This window comes from Cucumis melo, chromosome 11 (genome assembly GCF_025177605.1).
Source record: "Cucumis melo cultivar AY chromosome 11, USDA_Cmelo_AY_1.0, whole genome shotgun sequence".
NCBI lineage: Eukaryota > Viridiplantae > Streptophyta > Magnoliopsida > Cucurbitales > Cucurbitaceae > Cucumis > Cucumis melo.
Window position 1 is genome coordinate 408,131 of NC_066867.1, and position 24,564 is coordinate 432,694.

At 31.6% G+C, this 24,564-nt stretch overlaps 6 protein-coding genes across 8 annotated transcripts; 1 reads left to right on the forward strand and 5 right to left on the reverse strand.

The window, feature by feature from the left end:
- The first annotated feature begins 697 nt into the window (after positions 1–697).
- LOC103499619 (uncharacterized) lies at positions 698–1,898 on the forward strand. The gene has a single exon (XM_008462652.3). It carries the CDS (start codon positions 995–997, stop codon positions 1,448–1,450), a length of 456 nt encoding a protein of 151 aa, XP_008460874.2. The 5' UTR covers positions 698–994; the 3' UTR covers positions 1,451–1,898.
- LOC103499620 (uncharacterized) lies at positions 1,868–3,486 on the reverse strand. Of its 2 annotated transcripts, none has more exons than XM_008462654.3 (2): positions 2,982–3,486; positions 1,868–2,137 (listed from the first exon to the last, which is right to left on the reverse strand). In XM_008462654.3, exon 1 carries the CDS (start codon positions 3,339–3,341, stop codon positions 3,021–3,023), a length of 321 nt encoding a protein of 106 aa, XP_008460876.2. In that variant the 5' UTR covers positions 3,342–3,486; the 3' UTR covers positions 1,868–2,137; positions 2,982–3,020. The 2 variants fall into 2 exon arrangements, with proteins under 2 accessions (XP_008460876.2, XP_008460875.2); XM_008462653.3 differs by having other exon boundaries at positions 1,868–2,141.
- A 2,189-nt stretch (positions 3,487–5,675) lies between these two features.
- On the reverse strand, positions 5,676–6,862 carry LOC103499621 (floral homeotic protein APETALA 3-like). Its single transcript, XM_008462656.2, has 2 exons — positions 6,507–6,862; positions 5,676–6,417 (listed from the first exon to the last, which is right to left on the reverse strand). Exons 1-2 carry the CDS (start codon positions 6,860–6,862, stop codon positions 5,676–5,678), a joined length of 1,098 nt encoding a protein of 365 aa, XP_008460878.2.
- Positions 6,863–14,591: 7,729 nt separating this feature from the next.
- Positions 14,592–18,800, reverse strand: LOC103499622 (uncharacterized). 2 transcript variants are annotated; one of them, XM_008462657.3, is made up of 11 exons: positions 18,512–18,800; positions 18,224–18,335; positions 17,976–18,137; positions 17,077–17,123; positions 16,488–16,572; positions 16,334–16,400; positions 16,201–16,247; positions 15,819–15,856; positions 15,556–15,622; positions 14,969–15,032; positions 14,592–14,881 (listed from the first exon to the last, which is right to left on the reverse strand). In XM_008462657.3, the coding sequence occupies exons 1-11, from the start codon at positions 18,704–18,706 to the stop codon at positions 14,827–14,829; spliced, it is 939 nt and encodes a 312-aa protein (XP_008460879.1). In that variant the 5' UTR covers positions 18,707–18,800; the 3' UTR covers positions 14,592–14,826. The 2 variants fall into 2 exon arrangements, with proteins under 2 accessions (XP_008460879.1, XP_008460880.1); XM_008462658.3 differs by having other exon boundaries at positions 18,489–18,655.
- A 1,908-nt stretch (positions 18,801–20,708) lies between these two features.
- On the reverse strand, positions 20,709–21,377 carry LOC103499624 (protein DMP9-like). The gene has a single exon (XM_008462659.3). It carries the CDS (start codon positions 21,375–21,377, stop codon positions 20,709–20,711), a length of 669 nt encoding a protein of 222 aa, XP_008460881.1.
- A 395-nt stretch (positions 21,378–21,772) lies between these two features.
- On the reverse strand, positions 21,773–24,075 carry LOC103499625 (ABC transporter G family member 5). The gene has a single exon (XM_008462660.3). The coding sequence runs from the start codon at positions 23,889–23,891 to the stop codon at positions 22,023–22,025; it is 1,869 nt and encodes a 622-aa protein (XP_008460882.1). The 5' UTR covers positions 23,892–24,075; the 3' UTR covers positions 21,773–22,022.
- Positions 24,076–24,564: the final 489 nt, after the last annotated feature.

The window sequence follows — 24,564 nt, forward strand, 5'->3', positions numbered from 1 at the left end:
AATGGGATCCCCTAAATTAAGTTATTAATTTGGTGATATAATAGAAACTTTGTTTATTCTTTTATAAAGTAGCTCCCATCCCAAAATTGGTTCTAATGCGGTTGACAATTGACATGTAATTGAGTTGGATGGGTAAAAAAAATTCATTCACCGTTTGATATATCAACAATCGAAGAGGTTTAATACTTTGTTATTCATGTTATCTTGCATTTCTTAACTTTTATTTATGTTAACTTATATTTTTCATTTTGTCAATGGTCTCGACTCTTTTAAATTAACTACTCTCTCATATATTAATTACCGATTTATCTCAACTCTCCAACAACCCAAATACCTCAACATGTAGTTATGAACTGCCTCTCACTTTCTTAAAAAATGTACAACTCCATGATAGGTGACACGTGTATGGTTCGAATTATTATTAGATATATTTTAGTTTTTGTGTTAATTTTCAACCAAGTTTAATTTTCAATTTCAATTTTTTCATTTTACAATTTTCTCAACGAAAAATATTCAAATATTTACTTTAGTATTTTAGTATACGTATATTGTTTTTTTTCTTAAAAAAAATATCGTATGAGATCTATAATTTTATTTTATATAGTGTGTAATTAGAATGTAATAAAAATGTTTTTCTTTCTTTCATAAAAGAAAAGAATTTCAAAGCCGTAAATGGAAAGAAACTGACTAATTTTGAGAGAGCTGAATTCACGTAACACCATTAGAAAAAAACTTGACAAAAAAAAAGTTAGTAAATTAGATATTGTGTTTCTTCTCCATACACAGACTCTCGAGGATCTCTCCACAAAATTTTTTTTCCTTCACAAAAGACAGAAATTTCCATGCAAATCTCCAACCAGTTTGTTTCTCAATGAAGAAAATGGAAGATGATCATCATCACAGGAAGAACATCATCATGTTACTAACTCTTGTTTTCTACCTTTCATCCATTATCTCTTGATCAAACTCACATTCTTTTAAAACGCCAAAATTAATGTCTTTGGTGAATCCCTCAGCTGGACGTGCATTCATATGGATCGTCACTTGTTTTCTCTTCTTCTCCATTATCAGCGGTGGCGGCTGTCTTTTGATGTACATGATCCTCCCTGAAAGCGAATCCACCGAATGGCTACCTATCACCGGTTTGTCCTTGGTTTGCCTCCCTTGGTTCTTCTGGCTATTAACTTTCTTCTATAGAGTTATCTCACGTGCATGTGGTTATAGAGTCTCCCTTGGTACTGGTGCGGATGTAGGCACCAATAACGTAAATGACAATAATAACAATAACAACAATAATGCATCATCTGCTGAATCCCCTCGGCAGGATGTGGGAGAACGAGGTAATGAGGACAACAACAATGTTGATCAAAGAAAAAGCAATTCATCGTCCAACAACTCAATAGTATCTCGTGAGAGTGAAATGCCATTAGCCATAACAATGGCATCGTAAAGCTAGCTAAAGATTTGAGTTCCATTGAAGATGGGTTTAGTTATTCCATATGGAGGAAGAGAATTTAAGTCATTAATTACCTCCGTTTAAAATGAGAACATTGATCTTTGTTGATCTTTAATGAGTGTATATATGGTAGCGATGTTGTCCATGCAAATGTAAGAAAAGAGCAGTCCTCGATTGAGCATCAAGGGTGGTCGATAAACTTGGAAACATTAGACTTGTTTTTCTCAAATGTTGCATACAACAGGTAATAGGATATAGCTAGGTGGTGAATGGTTTTAATTTTCTTTTTTTTTCAAACTCCTTGTAATAGTTGAAATTTTACTTCATTGCATATTTTGAACCGTGTTTCTACTCTTGGAATTATGATCTTTAGCAACCCAAGTTTTGTTCTTAGATATCATATGAAGTTCCTTTTACACAAACATTAGTGAATGTATCTTTTTTTCTTTTGATTCGCTGTAGATTGTTTGGATCATTTATCTAAATTTTCAAACTCAAACTAAAACCAAAAGCTAACATAAATACAAGGACGAGGAGATATGCAAATTCGAATAGGCTTCAATCGTCGGATCTTTAGTCATCAGGTCACCAACTTCCTTTAACCTTCCAACACCGACTTTGCATAGACCTAGAACGACTTTGCACAAACCTGAGGCATAGTCAGGTCGACCCCCTTTGTGACTACCTAACATAAGAAATAACATGATTGAGTTTTCCAATTCTTCTCGTCCAACTTAAGCAAGATTGACCATCAAGATTACACATTCTAGTAATTTTTTCAAATAAACCAAAAAAATATTATACCAAATTTTATATATTTTCAAAATTTCTCCAAATTCGGTATAAGTTTTGGAAAAATTAATACAATCTCAGTTACTCTCTACCAAGCCCGGGGGAGAGAAAACAAAAACACAAAACAAAAAGATATAACTTTTTAACGAAAGGAGAACAATTGTTTGAAAGGAAATGGTGCTAACCTTCCTTATAAGATGAAAAGTAATCTGTATTAGTTCAGACACAGCTCTTCCTAAAACTTGTCAATAACCAAAGAAAAACAATTCCAGCAGTTCATCATATGATACAATAAAATCCAAAAAGTATTCCTCTACTAACTTCATCATTAACCAATGAAAGCAACATTAATTCAGAGCTCTGAAATGATATTATTTTCTCTAACAACACTAAGAAAGCCAAACAACTAAATCAACTTAAATGACAAACAGAAGAACTAGCAGATAGAACTTTGAAAAAGTTACAGCCCATAAAGAGAAACAAAGCCTCAATCACTCAAATCGTATTACGTTTGAGCAAATGGTTTCCTTGTATTATCAGTGGAAAACTAAGAACGCAACCTAGCATTCCAGTCATTGTAAAACATTATTCTTTTATCTCCTAAATTTGCATTGCAGAATTGATTTTGAACAACAACAGAGCAGTGTACTTGTCATCAATGGAAATGGGATCCCTGTTAAATTAAAACAAAATCAAAACCTAACAGCGGAACAAATGAGATACAAAATCTAACCAATATCTTTAGAAGAAGAAGAACGTATTCAAAATCTGGCTACTGCTTGGAAGGAGTTGAATTTTTATCAACTGAATTTGCTGATTGTTTGATGGATGATTTTTCTGCTTCATAATGTTGTCGAAGCTTCTCTTGTAAAATACGTACTCTGTCCTCCGTCTTCCGAAGCTTTCTCCATCTATACCCAGCCCAAAGAAACATTCCCCCATAGACAATAATGTATGATCCCCATACATAAGGATATTTTTCTGCATTCTCTTTGATTTCTCTGTACTTGTGTACCAATTTGCCCGAAAAACTACTCGAACTAGAAACACCGTTTAACTTATCTCCTCCCTTTTCCTCCTCGATGTCCACCATTGCGATTACCCCCTTTTCTTAAAAAACGAATCAGTAGAGTCTCATAACAAAAAGATTCAAAAACAAAATCGAAGAAATAACAGAAATTTGAAGAACCTTGTGGATGTGGAGGTAGGGGCTGTGCTGAAATGGAAGAAATATGGGGAAATATTGATGGAAATAAGAACTAGGGTTTTTCTCTTAGGGGAATTGACAAAATTAGCCCCCTATTCAACATTTTGAATTTTGACATTTACTTACCATTAAAAATTTGATTAATAATTTTAATTTAACTATTTTTTAAAAAATCATATTAATTACCATTAAATTACTTTCGTATCGTAGGATTTATAAATAAAATTTAAATACTATGTATCGGTAAAATCTTATAAATAGTTTTTGTCATTGGAATTGTTGAATTGGATTTTATCAAACTATATAGACTAAATTATAACCAAATTTATAATTTAACTTAATTAAAAGATTCATTTTATCTTCTATTATTTTAATATTTGAGATTACATTCCAATTTTTAATTTTTTAAGACATGTTCAGAAGAAAATAAAACAAAATAATTGAAAATTTCACAGAGAAAACAAGGTGATAAAGTTTGGGATGGTTGCGAATAGTAATTAAATTTAAAATATTAACATATATAACAACATTTTTAAAAATTGTAAATATAGAAAAATTACTCAACGTAAGCTTATACCGATAGACCATGATGCAAGTATTGATTTGTTACTCTATCACTAATAGATCATAAGAGCCTAATCCGGATGGATTTTGCTATATTTGTAATTCTTTTAAAATGTTGATATATACTTAATTATTATTCTTAATGTTGCTACTTATTATAATTAGGTTAATTTACATAAATATAACAAAATCCAAAAATATTTATGATCCATGTAATAAAAAAACAAAAGTCCATGAAGCCGAGCAAAATATTTTCATAATTCCAGGTTTGCCCTTGCATCACTTCTCTTTTTTCTTCTTCCTTCTTTGTGATTTCTTCTTTTCCAAATTTCTTGATCATCTCCTCTTCCATATTTTTTATTCTATTTTTAAATGATTTATTCTTCCGTTTCAATCTCCTATTACATTTTCACTATTTTCGACAAGATTCTTTGAAACTACTTTATCTTTCTCATATTCGAGAATATCAAGATTATTTAAATATTATTTTAACATGATTTAAACGATCGTTTACCATTGTCAACACTATCGTTTACTTCCATGGTCAATGCGATCATTTAAATCTGAAGTCCTTCTCCCATCATTAATTAAAAAGAACTACACGATCGTATTGATATGATCTAAACGATATCGCTAATCACCATAATAGTCAACACGATCGACCGTTTAGATTTGGAGTCATTTTTCCATCTTTTAAAAGAACTAAAGGATTGTGTAAATATGATCTAAACGATCACTTACCATAATCAACACCCAAAACAATAGTAGATTATAGTACACGATTGTTTAGAAGAAATTCAGTCGTGCGCGTGTGGGCGATTAATCGCATGTTGACTGGGGTATTTTTTTAGTATTTCCAATCGTGGGTTTTTTCACTTTTCAAAATTGTTTTAAATATTTTACTAGTTTGTTATATATTTTTTTAAAAAAATCCTTATAATTAACTTAAAGCTTGAGATAAACATTCTAGAATTTTAAGTTTTTAATTATATATTAATTTAAAATTTGTAAAAGTGAGCTTGATACAGTGACATTACCAGTATGGTGGAGGCCAAAGGATTCAAGCCTCATTAATCGGAAAAAAAAAAAAATCAATTTAAATGTGTTTTATTCAAATTATACGTCAAGCAACCATTTGATTTGAACCGATTCAAATTAATTTTGAAAATGATAAAATTAATCTTACCTTAAATCGTGGAATGTCAATTTTAATATAATGGTCATTCATGGAAGAAAAGAAATAAAGAAATAAAGTCAAAGGAGTCTCTCAATAAATAAGGAAAATAGGGTATAATCATTTTATAAATGGTAAAAAAATCTAAATCAACCTTCCTATATTTATTTTAATGACAAATATGGAGTTAATAGGGGATAAGACATTATTATTGTATAATTTTTTACTCCAACAAAAAGTATTCGTAATTATTTTCTCTAAATAATATACTAATGACACAATTGAGATCTCAGATCCATTACTCAAACCACACAAACCAATATCAAAACTTCGAACCAAAAAGAAAAGCAATTGAGATCAGAAATGATATATATGTCCAAAATCATTACAGCTTAGAGCTAAATTAGCTAGTGATCAACAAACAAAGATACAAATGAATAATTTCTACCTCAAAGCGTTTGAACTAATCAGTAATGGCTTAATTAGAAGCTGTTAGGCTTCATAAAATACTCATAACTATTGTAGAAATCAAATTGATCATTGATCACTTGAGAAGAAGCACTATTGGGCAAAGGCATTTGAGAGCTTGAAGCATAACCCATCATCATTTGATCATCAGCGCCTGTGAGTTGTTGCATTTGCATATATGATATTGGAACAACTGATTGTGTACCAAATGGAACTCCATAATGACACATTGATGAGTAGCTTTGTGTGTTCTCCATAATCATCCCATTTGTTGGATCATTGTAAAAACTATGAGGGTAGTTTTGGAAACAATTATTATTATTATTATTATTACTTCCACAACTTAACTGAAATTGTGGTGCTGACCCATTTGATCCAAATAGGAATGGAGACAAAGTCTCAATCTCATGATCCATTTGAAGACAGCTTTGTGCCATCGTTTGAAGTTGTTGTTGATGATGATACTGTTGATGGAATGGCATAGTGCCTTGTGTTTGCTCCATTGATGACCTAATTCCAAACATCCCATAATTAGTACTTTCCTCTTCAGGATCAAATCTCATTACTTGTTTATGCTTCATGTTTGCATTTAGGGTTTGGCTACTCTCCACTGACGTTCCCTCCTCAACATTATAACACTCCGTCTCTATCTCGATCCTTTTCTTCGCTATCTCGATCTTTGAATCCAATTCCATCATTAAAACCCGTAATTGATCTTCTAAGAGATGATCTAGACGTTCATCCCACTTTGTAAACCTAATTAACATGAATAATTTAATAATAAATTAAATCACAAGATTGTTGATAGTAAATCCAAACATGCATTTAATTAAAATTATAATTACCTTGCTTCAGCAACATCCTTACGAAGCTTGGACATGTCTGTTTCGACCTTCTTCTTTCTCTCGGAGAAGAAGTCGATAAGACCAAATGCCTTGCGAGCACGTTTGTGGAGACAATTAGTTTTGTAAGAAGCAATCATGCTATTGACTTCATCCGGACAGGGCGGCCATGTATGAAGTTGGAGGGGAGATTGATCGTTTGATTGGTTAGGGCCATGGACAAACACACAAACACGAACATCGCACAAAGTGGAAAGCTCGTAAGCTTTTCGCAACAAACTTGCTTTCCGCTTATGAAAAGTTGTCTTTCGAGATTTCTCGTTACTGATCAGTTTCATGCTCAGTTTTCCTCTCCCCATCGCTATAATTTTAAATTTTCTTCCAACAAAAAACCCTAAAAATTATATCTTCTTAACGTTAATCAAATTGAATAACATATATATATATATATATATATATCGAAATCATGATGTTGAGAAAGAAAAGGATGAAGGAGAAGATTACCGAGGGCGAGGACGGAATGAGGGAGGAGAGAGACGGCGACCGACACGGTGAGGCTAGAGATTGAGAGAATGAGCTCTAAGGGTGGAGTCTCAGGCAAGCTTTAAAAGAAAATAAGATGTTTTTAGTTATTATTATTATATATTATAGATAAAGTCAAACCAAAATCTTACATAAGATGTTGTTTTATTCTATGGTAATAAATGCAAATAAAATAATATCTCATAAGATCACATAATATCTATATATACACTAACGGGAGGATGTAAAAGGGAGATCAAAATTACCCATTATTATTTCTTTTTATTTTGTTAATTAAAATGCTTTTTCACTTTAAAGACACAAAGTAAATGCATAACGACATAGGGATACAATACACAATACCATTTTTGGGGTTAGTTATCCATAAATTTTGGATTTTGGATGAATAATAAATTGAGTTTTTAATTTAAAGAGATAATGGGTATTAATGTTAATTGGATTATTATTTGTGATTAAGATTTCAAAAAAGGAAAAGATGGATGAAAGTCAAATTTGGTTAAAATTGAATTTAAAACTCAATTTATACCTCCAGAACATTTATTATACCCATTAGATCCCACAAATTATGTGAAAGTCAAATAATTTTGGGAGATGTAGAAAAGGAAAAGAGCTTAGTTCTACAATTGAATTTAGCTCTATGTTGTTGATGTTGGTCTTAATTACCTTTATGGTTTTGGATATCATTTTATTGATCGAATTTTTTTTTTTGTTGGTGGGGTGTTCGGATATATTTGGAGGCTCTTTTTCATATCCATAAAACCTTATGTTTATAGTAATTTCATAAATTCAAATAACGGAGAAATTATTGTCTTTCATCTAATTATCTAATCGAATGATAAAGCTTAACGATCATTGACATAATCTTTTATTTTAGGGAAGATCAATACGTTTTTTTGATCTCACATCTCCACAGTTGTTGCGATAACATACATCTGTATTTTTTTTTTTTTACCCAATTTATTGCATTTGGTACTAAAATATGTGGCCTACATGGCTATTATCATATTAATAATTTAAATAAAGAAAGACAAATACTAATTTGATTCTTAAAATGAATTGAGACTTGACCTCATATACACTTTATCATATTCTTACAAGTTAGGCATATATATATAGATATATATATCAAACATCAATGTGTCCTTTTTCTTAATTTTTCTATTATGTCTATTGAGTTCTTCCCTTTAATTAATTAGCCTCACTCTCTCAAAACCACCCTTACAAAAGAGTCAAATACACTCTTTAATATGAATAGAAATTTCATTTTAAACATGGGTTAATTAAAAAGAGCTGGCTAGCTATAGTGCTTGACTCCACCAAGTCAAACTAAATAATTAAGACCAATTGAAAATTAGAAAATGGGGGCTTCAAAATTGAGAATTCTAAAACTAATTTTGACCTATATTACGGTTATGTTTGAATTGATTTAAGAAAAAGTATTTTTTAGAAATGGATCTTTTACAAAATATAACAAAACGGTAAAATATTTATATTGTATAGAACAATTCCAAAATCGAAAAAAGTTCTCAGGCCCACGATGGAAAATACAAAAAATGTCCTGTCAACCACGTCGTCAACAATGCGCGTAATATATTTGGTACACGTTCGTTCATATTTGGCTATTTATTGTTTGGTACCCGATTGTTTATATTTGATCGTTTAGTTTAGGTAGCCAAATCTGGCTACCCAAATCTAAATGACATTTTTTTTTCCAGTCTTTTATATTCAATACATGATCTTGAACAACCAAATAAAAGTTTGAAAGAAAAATAGATATTTTATATTTGATACAAGATCTTGAAAAAAGAAAAGGAAAAGAATGAAAGACGATGAAACAGACGAAAACGAGAAGAAAGAAAAAAAAAAAAAAAAGAAAGACAATGGAATAGACAAACGGGTAAGAAAGACGAAAGGGCAAACCTGAAATATTTAAAAAATTGCTAACTTGCCTTGTTACACAAGTTGTAAATATTTTAACGGTTTGTTATATTTATAAAAATTTACCTTTCAGAAACTTATTTTTGTAAAACTTAAAAAATAGTTTTGAGTAGTTTCCAAATACTCTATTTTTTTTTCTTCAAAATAACTTATTATTTAAATTAAACACTTGAAAATATAATTCAAACCCACAACACATGTAATTGAGACCAAAATAACGAGGTAAAAAACAAATTGAAAAGGAAAAATATAAGAGGACAAATAACATTTGTAGTAACTTTAAAATTTATAATTTTTCTCTTCTTTTTGAATGTTGAAAAGAAGACCTTTGGTTCCAATTCCTTGTAGATTGGATAATGTTTGAAAGAAATTAAAGAGAGAGAGAGAGACTTTGACCAAAAACAATAGTGAGTGATGTTAGGGGCTATTCTTTTTTGAATAATCAAATTAATTTGTCAAATTCTTTTGGTCTTCATATGTTTAATTTATTTGAAAATGATTTGACTTGAGACACCAAAACTTTTGAATTCAACTAATCTTCTCAGCTGCCTCTCCCACCCCCCACTAATGATTTGATGTTTTTCTTTATATACTTTTTCTTTTGAACCATGTTTTAGACTTAAGAACATAGGCTTGTTTTTTCTTTTTTTCTTTAACAGGATTATTTTGAATTAAGTTGAGCAAAACCAAACGTGGATAGATAAAAAAAGAAAAACGAATTAATTAACTTTAATCGTCGAGACGACGCCTATTATCTCTATTATTGTTGGTTTCTTCTTCTAACACCATATTCGCATTGCATCAAGTTCTCCGACTAGTTTTCTATTGGAATTATTGCTTCATCCGAATTTCTCAAACTCCTCGACTTTCACTTTGTCGAATAAAAAGCGTCATCTAGATCTCTGTCGTCATTGTTGTGCCAAAGTTATCACCTCCATACTTGACTGATTCTGTGATTCTGATTTCATTTCCATCGTTGTTGTCTCCTTAACCAACAGTTATACTTTCTCTTTGTCTACATCTATAAAACCTTCACCATCGTCAAACTTGATTTGAATAAAATTATCATTCAAATAGTGTAGTTTGATTCATCTTCATCTTCGTCCTCATCCTCATCCCATTTGCATTAATTATTTTAGGTATCTTTTGCAGTCTTTTGAAAAGAGGAAGATCATCAAATGATATATATAAATATTATGAATATATAAAATAATGATGAAAAGTTAAATAGAGGAACAAAAATACATTACGCATCACATGCATGCTTAGAAAAACAAGTCAAAGAAAAGACTAAAATGACTGCTTTTCATCATCAACTTGAATGAAGAATTCTATATTAGATGGATTTTGAAACAAACTTATCCACTTTTTGTGTTGAATAATAAAAGTCTTCAAAAATAGGGCAAATGATACAGACAAATAAATTCTCAAAATAATTCACACCGACAAAAACATGCAGATATTAAATATAATATATATATATATATTCTTAAAACACTCAACTTGTAATGGTTCATATCAACTATATTAATTATGTAATCAATTATAAACATTCTTTGTAGAATTTTACTTTTTACAAACGCACTCTTTTAAAACTTATTTGTACCACTAACATCATTTAATCTATTCTCAAACTAGATAATACAAACCCTCTACGATAACGGGAGAATTGTCAACACAAGAGAAGTAGATAAGAGAGCAAGATTCATTCAAAGAATAAAAAGGATCCTTTGTCTAGCTTTGAAGAGGCATTAATTGGAATTAATTAATTTTAAGTTGAGTTGCCATACTTAAGTTTAAAATGTTTTCTAACTAAGACAATTTAAAACCAAATACATTGACGTATTTTAATTATAGTATATTGATATCGCTATTTTTTTAATATTTTACGAAAATTCAACACTACAACAATTATTTCAAAGAATTTCCAAAAATCATCATTAAAATATGGAAGGTAGTAGCTAAAATTTACCTTTCCAAATTTTCGATCGTAAAAATTTAGCTTTTTGACTTTTAAGTTTTAGGGTAGTTTAATTTTTCCAACTTGCCCACAATCTTTTGAACTAACATATATATATAATTTATAGTAAGATAATTGTTCTTTGGTCTTATTTTTCTTTTCAAAGATTAATTTTTATCTATAAAACAAAAGAAGCAAAGGTTTCTTTCTGACTTGTAAGTTGGCATTTTTAATGTAACATCAAATATTATTTTCTCTTGCAGACAAGTGGACGAATGAGAAAAGGACATGTCTTGACCAAGTGGATTAAACTATGTATGTTTCCATTTCATTCTCATCGCATACACAAAAAGAGAATAAGATAAATTTTATTTTATTTATGCATCTTACCCTTTATTTTGAAGGAAAATAAATAAATAAAGACAAATAATTTTGTTAAAAAGGAAATGTTTAAAATTTGTATATTTTAAAAAAGGAAAATTATTAAAAATAAAAAATTGATAAATGTTACATTTAATCTTTATTGAATGTAATAATAATTTTTTTCTATATAATGTAAATAGTTTACTTTGTTTTTTTTTCTTTTTTTTTCCATTCTCAAAGAAACAACTCAAAAGAATCCGATAATGAAAGCTGAATTCACTAAAAGTTAAAAGTAATTTATTAAAAAGTTGGGGGAAGCAATAAATTAATCAAATATATACATAGTGGATATTATTATTATAATAATAATAATAATAAAAAAAAGTAAGTAAATGACGTCACTAAGATGACGTCACCGGCGGCTAAATTCTATTAACGTGGCCGTAGGAACTTAGATATAAATATATGATGGTGGGTGAATTATTATCATTTGAAAGTGGAAGATAAGATTATTGAAGGGGAAAAGATGAGTGAGAGAGGGGAATGGCAAAACTCAAAAGAGAAAGACGGAGGACAGATGAAGTCCAGCGGCGACCGGCAATTGTATCCATATCCATATCCATATCCAGGTCCTTTCTTTACTCCTCAAACTCCGGCGTCGAGGAGCAAAATCAAAAACAACTTTCTCAAGACAGGCACCATCGGCATCGCCGCCAACTCATCCTCTACCACCAACAAATAAATTATTCATCCAACTCTGTTTTCTTTCTCTCTCTGTTTTAATTAGTTTCTATGTGCTTTAATAATTAATTTGAAGTTTCATCTACCAAATATAATGTTTTAATATCATTCTAAATTCTCATTCCTCTCATCAATCTCTCCTGCTTAGTTAAAATTATATATATATCCCCACATCCATTTCGTCATTGGAAATGGATCAGTCCTTATGCGGTATTAACGGTGCCTTGAGAGTAGAGATGTCCACAGGACAGGGAGGGCCGGGATGTCACTACCCGTCCGTCCCACTCCCTATTCCATCCCCACAAATTTTCCTACTCTCCACTCCATCTCCCATTCTCATTCTCATTCTCGGTGTATTTGGGGATTTTTCGTCTATTTTGGATGGGTCTTTGTAGAGTCTCGACACATCTTTTATTAAAAATTATTCGATGAAACTATCACAAGATATCTGAGAGTTAGAATTTATATATTATTTAAACAATCGCGATAATAGGTAGACATTGAAGGTTTGCTTGGTTAATTTTTAGTTTTTTTGTTACTCTTGTATCCTAAAAAAGATTTGGTTTCACTCTCTAATAGTAAAACACAGATAATAAAGTAACAGAATTCAGTGGTAGAAATGTATTTATAGGTCGAATTTTCAATTAAAAGAACAGACAAAAGATAATGTAGTTACCAAAAGGTCCTAAAACGATCGAAATTTACAAACTTATATGATATGAGTATTAAAAATAAGTCAAATGATTTGTATAATTTAGTTCCATCTTTTATCATTTATGGATTTAATTTCTATATTTTTTTTATTAGTTTAAGAATCTAATTTTAACAATTATATAAATTTAGAGGCTATGTGTGTAAATAAATTCTCCGTTCTTAAAGTGGTTTTAAGAAAATTGGTAGTGGTTGTGACCATGGTGCCCCCACACCCAAATCTGCTTATGTCATCTCTAATATGAACATAATCTATTCAATTATTAAACAAAGGACGAAGGAGAAATATGTTCATAATCTAATATGAACATAATATATACAAGTTACAACTCACAAACAGAATATATCAATTGAAGTATATATATATATATATATATATATATAAAACAATACAATTGCAAGTCATAAAAAATAGTGAGAAAAAAAATTTAAACACTATTTCACTCACTCTTTGTGATTTTATTTATCTTGATTTTAATTAAATAAAAGTTAGGTAAGACCAAAAGGAAAAAAAAGTAGGAGTTGATGTTCAACTTTTTATGCTTTGAAATATGGTGAGAGCAACCATGGTTTGAGCATAATGTTAGTGGACACCGACAACTCGTGAAATGGTGTGTCTAATCATAGAGCTTTATAAAAGAAAAAAAATACTATAAAGTTATCCTTTTTAACTTTGTGCTCGAATATAGAGTTTACATTGCTTAATTTGAAAACAACTCTTTCTTTTCTAATTCGTTACATTATCTAATTAGTTTTCTTCCTCTTAACATTTATAAAGTAATCGATCGGATAAAACTTGCTACTTTATCATTTTAATCCAATTAGTTCAAATTCATCTGTCATCAACTAATAAAACGTGCAATATGTTAATATGTCTTTTCGATTCCTTAAATTTTTTTAAGATAAAAATTAAAAGAACTGCATAAATATTTTATTTGTTATTATGTGAAATATTAAAATAAAAACTTTCTTCTACAATTTTGGTCTTTTTTTTCTTTCTCTCAAATTAGTTTTTTCAATTTAAAATGTCATATAAATATTTTAAATGGAAACAATCGAATAAATTTTAAACCCACTCTTAAAATTTGGGAGAAAAACGTATATTTTGAGAAATTAAACCCTTAACATATATATCAGTGTTGATGAATGCAAGTCTGCATATAAACATGAATGATTTGGACAACACATTATATTGGTTTGGGAGAGCTTTTTCAAAAAGAGTGCATTAAAAGTTGTGTCTAAGTGAGTGAGTGAGTTTGAGTTGAGTTTGTTGTTGCAATAATGGTGGTTTGTGCTTATCTCATTTTTGTCTTTGTCAATATTTGGATGGTTCTCATTGTACAGAAACTATGTGTGGGGATATTATATTTTATCTTTCTGATTTTTACACAATCATTTTTGGATTAAATAACAATTACGAATACAATAAAATTTATTAGTTTTATAGATTTGTAATGATATGATCTATTACTCATAAATCTTAAAATATGAATTTGTTATATTTGTAAATCTCTTTTACATTATACCCCATCTATTTCCAAATACTTTGGACCTAATTTTCCTATTGGTAATTGTCTCAAAAAACTTTTTGATTTTTTATAAAAAAAAATGTCAATATTTTTTAAAATAAATGTTTAGAAAATTCAAAGACCAAAAAGTATTGGAATCTTTTTTATTATTATTGTTTTTTTCTAAAAAAAAAAGTCAAGACTTTTGAAAGTAAATGTTTAAAAAATCGTAGAACCTGATATATTGGAAATAAAAAAGTGATCTAAATTCTAATAATAATAATAATAATAATAATTTTCAAGCTAAAGTTGTCAACAAGTTGATTTGTTTGAGAAATTAATGAAAAGTCTCACAATTTGACTTGTTTTAAGATTCAACTCAACCTTATTGACAACAAAATTGAGCAGAAAGCCAAAGTTAGATGAGAATATTACATTATCATATACAACAAAGAAATATCTGCATTGCACAATCATATCTATTATTTTGTTTACCTACTCCACATCTAAGACAAGTTTCGAACACAAGGACTCGACATTTTGAAAGTGTCTTGTTTTTTCACCTTCCATCGTCATCTTCATTATCTTGCAGAAGGGCACCTCGTGTTCTTGCCCTGCTCAAGTACAATGCTACGGTATGTTTACCCTTGTTGGTGGGGAAATAACAAACAAAATTACGTTCATTTAGTCAAGAAACCGACCTGCGATGTGTTGGCACGACATGATTGGTGATTTTTGTCGAGCCGATATCATGAACAGATTTGTCTGTTAAGAATAAGATAATTCAATAACGGGTTATGTGTAGCAAATAATTAAAAAAAAACATTTGTCCCTAAACTAGCATAAAACACTAACGATTGACCTTCAATTTAGTTGGTAACAACAATATGGTCCTTGTTCTTACAAATGTATAAGAGTTTAACTTTAAAATGTAACAATGTAGTCCTTGTATTTCACAATTCGTAAGAACTAAGTCTCCCTTGTGAAAATTATTATTGTGATTGATAAATTTCTTTCACCGGTAGGTTTATAAACTCACCGATGATCAAATTCACATATAAACTATGAAGACTAAGCCATCATGTAATATAAATTAACACTTAATTTGAATAAACACTTTCATCATAGAGGCTAAAGTCGATACAAAGTTGACAGATTAGACAAAACTGTTGCATTTTAAAGTTTAGGAAATAATTTATTACTTTCGTGAAAGCTCAGGGACCAAAAGTGTCCTTAAACCTCGAAAACAAATAAGCTTAAATTTTAGAAGGAACCATAAAAAACATACCAGGAGACTTTTGAAGCCTGTCTACAATGGCCAAGGTATCTGTATTTAGCAACCCCTCTTTCTTTTCCTGACATTTTCAAAAGTAAATAAAAAAAGTTACAAACAATTAATAAGCAAGATGAAAATACACTCCAAAGGCACCAAAAATACACCACGATCACGGCTATACTTGTACTAATTTTGATATATTTCAAGACAATAAGAATCCATCTATAAAAGGATAAAGTGCTTTATTCATAAAGGGGACAAGTGACTGAATATACCTTTTCCTCGAATGTCGATTGAAGGGAGCGCTCTTGTTCTGTAAGAAAATATGGGGAAAAAATGGAAGGAACATCTCTATTAGTGTAGATTAAACGAAAATATATGAAAAAATATGAGACCATTTAAAGTGGATGTGCAAAAAAGTAAAACTTGCATGGAAGAAATAAAAAACTTTGGGATAACTACGGCAAGGTGATAGCCTCCTGACCCTAAACACAGATTTCCAGTTCCATTTTAAGCAAACCATTGAGGGACTCGATACCGTGGGATTTTTTTTTTTCCATTCATAGGGAAGAGAATGATTGGCTAGAGCAGCTTTTCAGAAATCAAAATTATGCACAAAATTGGATGGGATACAAGACATTCAACTTCTCTACCTACCATTGTCATCTTCAGAGTCTTGCAGAAGGGCACCCCTAGTTTTCGCCCTGTTCAAATACGATGCTAAGTACATCTATTAGTATTGGGAATAAATCAATTGAATCATTTGGTGAATGTAACTTGAGAAACCGACCTCCGGTGTGCTGGCACCACACGGTTGGTGGTTTTCGTCGAGCCAATATTATGTACGGCAGATTTATCTATGAAGAACAGAAAAGTTCAATCAGTCCTTTATGTACATAACATATTATTTCATGATTTTAAATGGATTGAGTATAGGAACATACCTGGAGAATTTGAGGCATTCATATTTTGCAACTTCTGTTTCTTTCTATATTGCCCGAGCTGAGTTTGGATATTTTCGTTCTTTTCCTGACATTAACAAAAAGTATAATCTTAAATAAGAAATATTTAGTACAAAAATGGAGAAACTCAATGACCCATGAGTTGAATTCATAGGGTATAAGGAAGCAATTGGTATTGTAATGGAAAACGTTTTTCAACCAAGAAATGGCTAACAAAGTTACATAAAGTCATATATAATGAAAGAATAAGTGAGACATAAAGAACACCCGTGTTCTTACTTTTAATTTTAAATTTTCTTTTTTTATTAACATTTAATAAATAAAGTTTCAAAGGAAGTCAAAAATTAACAAAACATATGCAGAACAAATAACAGGTAACAGTATTGACCAGAGTAAACTGTTTGAATTATGATATATAAGAGAGAGAGGCTGTGGGAGAGGAGATCTTGTTGTCATTATATTGTGTATAATAATGTGTTTATTAATGAAGTCTATCTTTTAAGTATAAGACTAAAAGTGTCCATCACCTATCATATTTATTTACAGTGGTGCGAGACAAAGATGGATATACCTTTTCAGTTGATATCATGGTTGCCAACTGAAGGGAGTGCTCTTGTTCTGAAAGAACAGTAGAGGAGAAAAGTCAACGCTGCAGATGCTAAGTTTCAATGCAAGCATGCAAAAAATTGAATATTTCTGAGAGAAATCTTGTTCTAAATTTAACCTATAAATGAATATTATATCAAACTATGCTATCAAAGTTACGAAAACGAAAAATAAATTATGAAAAACTAAAACCATGTACATCATGTAGTTTGTTGTTCAATAAACACAGTACCCTAAAGTCCAAAATAATTTTCAATAAAAACATTTTCAAGCAGTTCGCACATGATATTTGAGTCAGTCCTACCAAACCACACCAATGGGAGACTAAAAAGAAACAGCTTCCCAAGACAGATTTGATTAAGAGTACTGTGTTTATTCCCCTACTCCAAATCAGCTAGACTGGATTGGCCCATCGCATACAAATGGAACCAAAATTATATACTCTTATAGTTCACAGACACACCGGAGAGTTGACACATTCTAATATACCCATTTGAGTATAAGACAATTATTTTGTATATCCATAATTCATAACAAAAAGATGTACAACATGCCAATATTCAGATACAAATACCAAACTATTTTGTAGAATTCTGTGAGAAGTTATTTGAGAGAAATGAAAGCCAAATACCAAAATCTTGATAGAACAAAAAGGGAAAAGAAACTAAAGATGCCTATCCTCCCATCTAATTAGAATGATCCACACACTGAGCCCACCCGACCACTATATTTCATAAGAACCTCCAACATTTTTCCTTCTGTTCAAACACTATAACAATGTTCTTTTTCTCTAACTAAACGATATCGATATATTTGTTGACTATAGCACAGAATATAGGTAGTCTACAGATGAGCGATGAAAACCTTTCACAAGTGAACATTCCTTTTCTTTTAATGAGTTAAAAAGCCCCAAGGACATAGTTGCCATAGCTTCAGAAGCAGCAGAGTCAATGAGTTTTGTGAGAGAAATGGAAAATACAGGCATTCCCTTTGATTTCTGAGCAATTAGTTTGACACATGCTGCACCTGTAGAATAAAACAAAAGGGGTGAGTTTCAAACCATATTTGAATGGGAAAGAGAATTTGAATTAGTTAAATATTAGTAAGATTACCATCTTTCCCCGATTGTCCTTCCATACAAAGCCTTACATCTCCAAATTTCATAGATGCAACAATATAATCAACAAACTCTGAAAAAGCCCCTCCAATTCCAATGTCATCTCTCTGTATCAAAGATTACATAAAACAATAGAGCTTTTCGCACCAAAAAATTCTAAAAAACAATCCCATTTCATCACTTGGTAAGAGGGAAAAAGAAGTAAGAACAACATATTAATAGAAATCAAAGAAGAAGGATGCAATAAAGAGACGACGTACAGGGAGAAATCAAAGATGCCCACCATATCCTCAAGCTGGAAAGCTGATTTGGTGGATTCCCAAGTGTTAGAATGGAAATCAGTAACAAGAAATCTGAGCTGCGAAGGACTTGGAGTATAAACATGGAACAAAAATTGGTGCAAAGAAAGCGAACCCCTGTTTACCCACTCCACTCTGGTGGGTTCACCAAAAATTGGCGCAAAATCTTGAAGCTCCATTTTCAACTATCCAACTCCCAAGGGAGGCTTTCGTTTCGCTGTATTGGTTTTTCTTCAACCAAATGAGCTTTGTTCTGTTTCTGCAATGGAGGTCGCAATGGGCTATAAAGCTTTCTTTGGGCTGCCCAATTATGTTATAAATTTTATTGTCATTAATTATTAGTATTATTATTTCTTTTTCTTTTATTATTTTGTTCCCCAAATTTTAGACTCTTCCCGTGAAAAAGCCGAATGAAATTGTTATTAAAAATTTGTAATATCTATTATTTAATATATTTTTTATGAATAATATGAAATATAAAAGATCCCGAATTACTTAAATCCCAATAAGTAGGGAAGTTGAAATTAAAGCGATATTTTTAACGATGTTGGTTCAATATTTTGTAAAAATAGAATATTTTGTAAAAATAGAATATTTTGTAAAAATAGAATATTTTTTTATTTAGTTAAGATATACTAAAAGTGATTGTGTTTACAAATATTCGTGCTCTATGATTTTTTTTTTTTTTGATCAATTGTCATTCATAGAGCGGTATACTTGGTCAAAAAATTGAAAAAATAATCTGTAGGTTAAATAATTTTGGGATTTGCTATTTTTCTTTTTTCTATCCAAGATTTTACTATTGTGACGGTTTTCTCTTCAAGATTTAGTTAACTCCTTAACAAATGATGAGATGATTTGTATAGATTAACATATTAGTTAAATTGATAAATAACAAAAATGTTCTTACTAATTTTTCTATAAATATTCCATGCTATTACCGAGACATAATCAACATTATTGAATCAAATTAAAAAAAAAAAAACCTAATTTTATTTTCTCCTCCAATACTCAACTCTCTCACATTTATTTTATTTTTATTTTTAATTCTTGAAGCAAATAAAAAAATATTGAGTAGAGTAAAAAAAGATAATTGACATATTAGTGTTAACATGGATGGTAAGATAAACTAGAAATAATAAAATGATAGTGTGAAATTGCAGATAAATGATAGTAGCGTAAATATGTTATCTAGCTCGACTTAATTCTAAGTTCTTACTATATTAGATTATTTTATAGGTTTTGAGCATCAAAGAAATAGGATTGAGTGTAAGGATGAAAATGGAGTTAAAACGAACCAACTTGGACTCTAAGAAGCAATAATTAGGCAAAATTTGACAATGCACAAAAATAAAATGACAATTTATAGGTCATATCTTTCGATTTGAGTTTGGTTTTCGGGTGTATGACCATTTGTTTTTGTTTTTTCGTCCTCTATATATCAACAAAATTCCAGTCAAACGATGCATGTCTCTGTGTTTCAAACAATTATGAAAAAGAAAGTTCTTTGTTATTTGTAAGTTTGAGATGTGTTGAAAGTAAAAAAATCACACAAAATTTTTTCTAAACAAAGGCCAGGGCAACCTACTATCAAGAGAAGCTCGGCTTTGATCCGTTCAATGTACAAATTAACCATGGAATAGTTTACCAAATTCATAAATCTCAAGAAAAGAAACCCAAAATCATTTTTATCTAAAACAATTTCATATCAAAGAACTTTTCAAGTTAGTTGGTAAAAACATGTAAGTTAATGAAAATAAAAAAATGTGAGCAGTCATGAAGATTAAATTTTTTTTATATTTTATTTTTTGCCACCGATAAGAGAAGTGATATCAAGATTACGAATCAACTAATGCTATTAATTTTGAATGTTTAGATTTTTAGTGTTGGTTCAAAATGTTCATTTGTTAATGTGGGGTTGATCTCAAATATATATCTTTATTTTATTTATCATTACAAACTCCATGTAATGCTTCACTTTTTTTTTTTTTTTTTGTTAAGAAACTATTGAAACTATCAACCACTTCAATTATCTAAGAACACTTTCACCACTTACTTTTTCTTTCTTTTATTGATATAATTGATGGAATTGATCATTCTAGTTAGAGTGATCAATAGTAAAATTAAAGAAAAACATCCTAAAAATTAAGAGAAAAGAAAAAAGGAGGAGTACTAATAGAGTCAATTAGCCATACAACCAATACCATATCTAGTATTAGGAAACACCAAGAACAAAGCACTACAAATGGTTCCCACCATCAAAGGAAAGCTTTCCATAATCTCTTCCATATCCGCCACATGTCCCGGAAACAAACAATTGGTCACTCTATGATCCGAGAAAGCAATCGCCATGAATACCATTACAGACATAACCGCGTGAACAAAATCCGTTATCCCAACTTTAAACCTCTCCTCCTTCGGCACTTCCTCCTCCCTCACCCCCGTCTTGAACACCGCCAGCCCTCTCGGCGTCACGATCCCGTAATACACTTTCCCGTCCACGCCTTTGAAACTGTCTGTGAAGTGAAACAAGAAACAGGATAGAGCGCATAAGCCCAGGAGGAAGTTTATCATCATCGTGTTCACCGGGGTGCACTCCCCCTTGCCGGAGACCGACGGGAGAAGCATTTCGAAGGTTAGGAGAGTGCCGGTTGGAAGGAAGTTTACCAGCATTGAGGTTTTTGAGAGTGTTTTTTGCATTCCTTTTGCCATTGCTCGTCTTTTCCGGCCACCATCGTTGGGGGGGTGGTGGTCTGTAGTGTAGGAGGAGGGGGGTTCTTCGTTCGGCGGCGTGGAGGTGTAGATTTTGATTCCGAGATCTTCATCGGAGGTTACTGTGTGTTCGTCCATTGTTTTTAAGAAGAAGGAATGGGGATGGGGACGGGATTTTATAATTTATCGATGAAGAAGGAGGGAATAACTGAATTTGGGAAGAGACGCTATTTGATAACCGTCAATTTGTAGAACTGTTGTGTGACTTTCGCACGTGAGGGGATCCCATTTGGTATATTTTTCAAATTTAAATTCCATCATACTCTTCCACCCTAAGTTTTGAATTCTTTTCTTTTTTGTTCTATTTTGTTCTATTTATTATTATTATTATGAGAAGATACAAAAGAAATTTTTCTATTTATTGTTGTTTGATCATTGTTTTGCTTGTTCTTTTCCTAAAAAACTAACATTTGATCTATGATAAATATCATAGCATATCTTGAGAAATTGGATCAATTAAAACCAACATAATCACACACCAAATAGAAAATTTTACATATATATATATATAGTTAGAGAGACAAGGCAAAAATAAATAAAATTAAAAATCACAAAGAACAAACAAACACGTGTGAGTATAATCTTTAGCTACAATTAAAACTACCACGTGAATTAAGAGAGCATCTTTCAAATCCAAACTCGTGAAGAGAGAGATTTTTGTTCTTATTCTTCTTTCTTCCTTCTTCATCTTCATCTTCATCTTCATTCTTCTTCGTTTCTATGTTAAACAAACCCAGTTTTCCTGTTGGAGGAGCATCGACATCTAAGAATAACATAAGAAACAAATCTATAAATCAAAACAAAACCCACCATTACCATTACATTTCTCCACCTACTTTCTTCCCCATATCCTTCTTCCTTCAACACATCCTCTCCTCTCACTACACATTCCCCAAACATCATTTCCAAACACTTCCCTGATCTCGAAAATTCATTTATCAAAAACCCTTCAAATGGGTACTTAAACACCGATATGTAATGCATAAATATCCAATACTTTGGTATTTCCTGGTTCGATATGAAGTACCCCGAGAACAGGAAGAACGAACCCATTACCCCCGATATCACTGAGTTCCCCACTATGAAATTTGGCACTAATGCACTGAAACAAACCACCACTGAATTTGCTGTGTATAGAATCAGCCATATCAATAGCATGAAATGAAGAAACGCTATTATGTTTCTGTTAAGACCCACTAGCCAGTATAATGGAATTGAGAACAGAATTGCTAAGATTAGTAGAAACGGGAGGTATACTAATCCATTGGCTATGGCGTAAGAGGATACTCTGTAACTACCTGAGGAGGTCTCTTTCATTAGAATCTCTCTTTCTTGTAAGAAAATTGGGAGGGCTTCGATTGAGGTTGTTAACAGAAATGTGAGAATGAAGGCGAATAATCCCACGCGTTCTTCAGCACCAATTAAATCGAATTTGAGATTGTAGAAAATTGAACCAAGAACAAGCCCTGTTACCAACATTTGTACTGTTCTGCAACCGAAAAGCTCCTTTGTTCTGATTATGTTCTTGGAGAATCTGTGCATGAGGATGGCTGTTTCTTTGAATGGGGAATTGGCGAAATGGTGAGGGATTGATTTATGGATTCCGATTTTGATGGTGTCCTCGTCGATGACCTTGGACTGTTGAAATAGCTGTTGCAGGGTGAATTTAGGGGGTTTTAGTTGGGATTGAGGGATTAACAATTGGGTTTGATTTGGGGTTTGTTGGATTGTTTCGATGGATTCAATGGCGAATTCGAGAATGTTGAGATGAAGAGGAGGTTGAAGGCCGATTAGAGTGAGGTTGAGTCCGAGTTGTTCGACAGAGCCATGGTGTAAAACAGAGCCATTGGAAAGAAGAAGAATGGAATCGAAAAGCTTCACGATTCTGAATCCAGGTTGATGGATGCTAAGAATGATGGTTCTTCGCTGAGCTTCGGCCATGGTTGTTTTCAGCATGTCGATGATCTGAAAAGCGGAAGTGCTGTCGAGACCGGAAGTGGGTTCGTCAAGAATAAGAACTTTGGGGTCGTGAATCACTTCCACGCCGATTGAAACCCGCCGCCGCTCGCCGCCGGAGATTCCACGGACTCGGTCGTCGCCGACTCGGGAATGGGCAACATGGGTCAGACCGAGTTCGTCGATCAAAGAAGTAACCTTGGCGGTGAGGTCGGAAGAAGGGAGGGAGAGACGGAGGCGGGCGGTGAAGGTCAGAGTTTCTTCGACAGTGAGGAGAGGGAAAAGGGAGTCTTTTTGAGGGACGTAGCCGGAGATTCGGTTGATATAGGAAGGGTCGACGGCGAGGTGGTTGAGAAGGAGGGAGCCGCCGTGAGGGGTAGTTTTTCCGGCGAGGATTTGGAGGAGAGTGGATTTTCCGGCGCCGCTGGGGCCGACAATGGCAAGGATTTGGGCGGATTTGGCTTGGCAATTGACGTCGGAGAGGAGGTGGCGATGGCGGAGGGAGGGTTTTGAGGTGGAGAAGAATTTGAGAAATGGGGATTTGGAGTTATGAATTTGGATCTTGTAGGTGATTCCTATGGCTTCAATGTCGCATCCTTGTTCTTGATGTAGTTCTTCTTCTTCTTGCTTCTTCATTTCAGTTATCTTCTTCTTTCTGATTTGGGTTATTGTGACTAACTCAGATCACTGCTTTCTTTCTAAGCCTTACACACTGTTCTCTTCACATTCTCATTCTCTCTCTCTCTCGATGTGCCAACATTGGCCTTCTATCTCTTCTTTAAATAAAATTATTCTTTCATTTTCTTTCTTTTTTTTAGTACTTCAAACGTATTAGAGGCTCAAAGATGAACTTTCAACTTCATTAAAGAGTCCCACGACTCTGTCCACTTTTTATAATTTAAAAGTTATAAAATGTCTGTCTTTTTGGACTTAAAAATGTGTTTTGTTCCATTCAAAATTTTAAAATATGTATTAGGTTTAGATTATATTTCGATTCTCTTTTCTATTCTATGATCTATACATAAAAGAAAAGAAAAAACAAAACTATTATGAAAAAACAAATTTAGTTTATGACAACTAGGTTCGTATGGATAATAATTATGAGAACCTTTTAAAATTTATTAAAATATGGTATATTGTATTTTTTTAAAAAAATTTAAATAAGTAGTTTTATAAAAACATCATCCACACCCCTTTCGAGAAAAATAAAGAAAAATAATCCGTCCATACTAATAAGTCAAGTATTTTTTGTTCTATTTTTTTATAAAATACTTTCGGTTATTAACATAATTAGAATATTTTTTTAAAA

Coding starts and splice junctions, on each gene's coding strand:
- LOC103499619 (XM_008462652.3), top strand. CDS start 995: ATGTCTTTGGTGAATCCCTCAGCTGGACGTGCATTCATATGGATCGTC.
- LOC103499620 (XM_008462654.3), bottom strand. CDS start 3,341: ATGGTGGACATCGAGGAGGAAAAGGGAGGAGATAAGTTAAACGGTGTT.
- LOC103499621 (XM_008462656.2), bottom strand. CDS start 6,862: ATGGGGAGAGGAAAACTGAGCATGAAACTGATCAGTAACGAGAAATCT. Junction 6,418..6,506: donor AAGGATGTTGCTGAAGCAAG/GTAATTATAATT, acceptor CATGTTAATTAG/GTTTACAAAGTGGGATGAAC.
- LOC103499622 (XM_008462657.3), bottom strand. CDS start 18,706: ATGGAGCTTCAAGATTTTGCGCCAATTTTTGGTGAACCCACCAGAGTG. Junction 16,248..16,333: donor GTGGTGCCAGCACACCGGAG/GTCGGTTTCTCA, acceptor GTATTTGAACAG/GGCGAAAACTAGGGGTGCCC. Junction 15,857..16,200: donor AGACTCTGAAGATGACAATG/GTAGGTAGAGAA, acceptor ATTTTCTTACAG/AACAAGAGCGCTCCCTTCAA.
- LOC103499624 (XM_008462659.3), bottom strand. CDS start 21,377: ATGGACGAACACACAGTAACCTCCGATGAAGATCTCGGAATCAAAATC.
- LOC103499625 (XM_008462660.3), bottom strand. CDS start 23,891: ATGAAGAAGCAAGAAGAAGAAGAACTACATCAAGAACAAGGATGCGAC.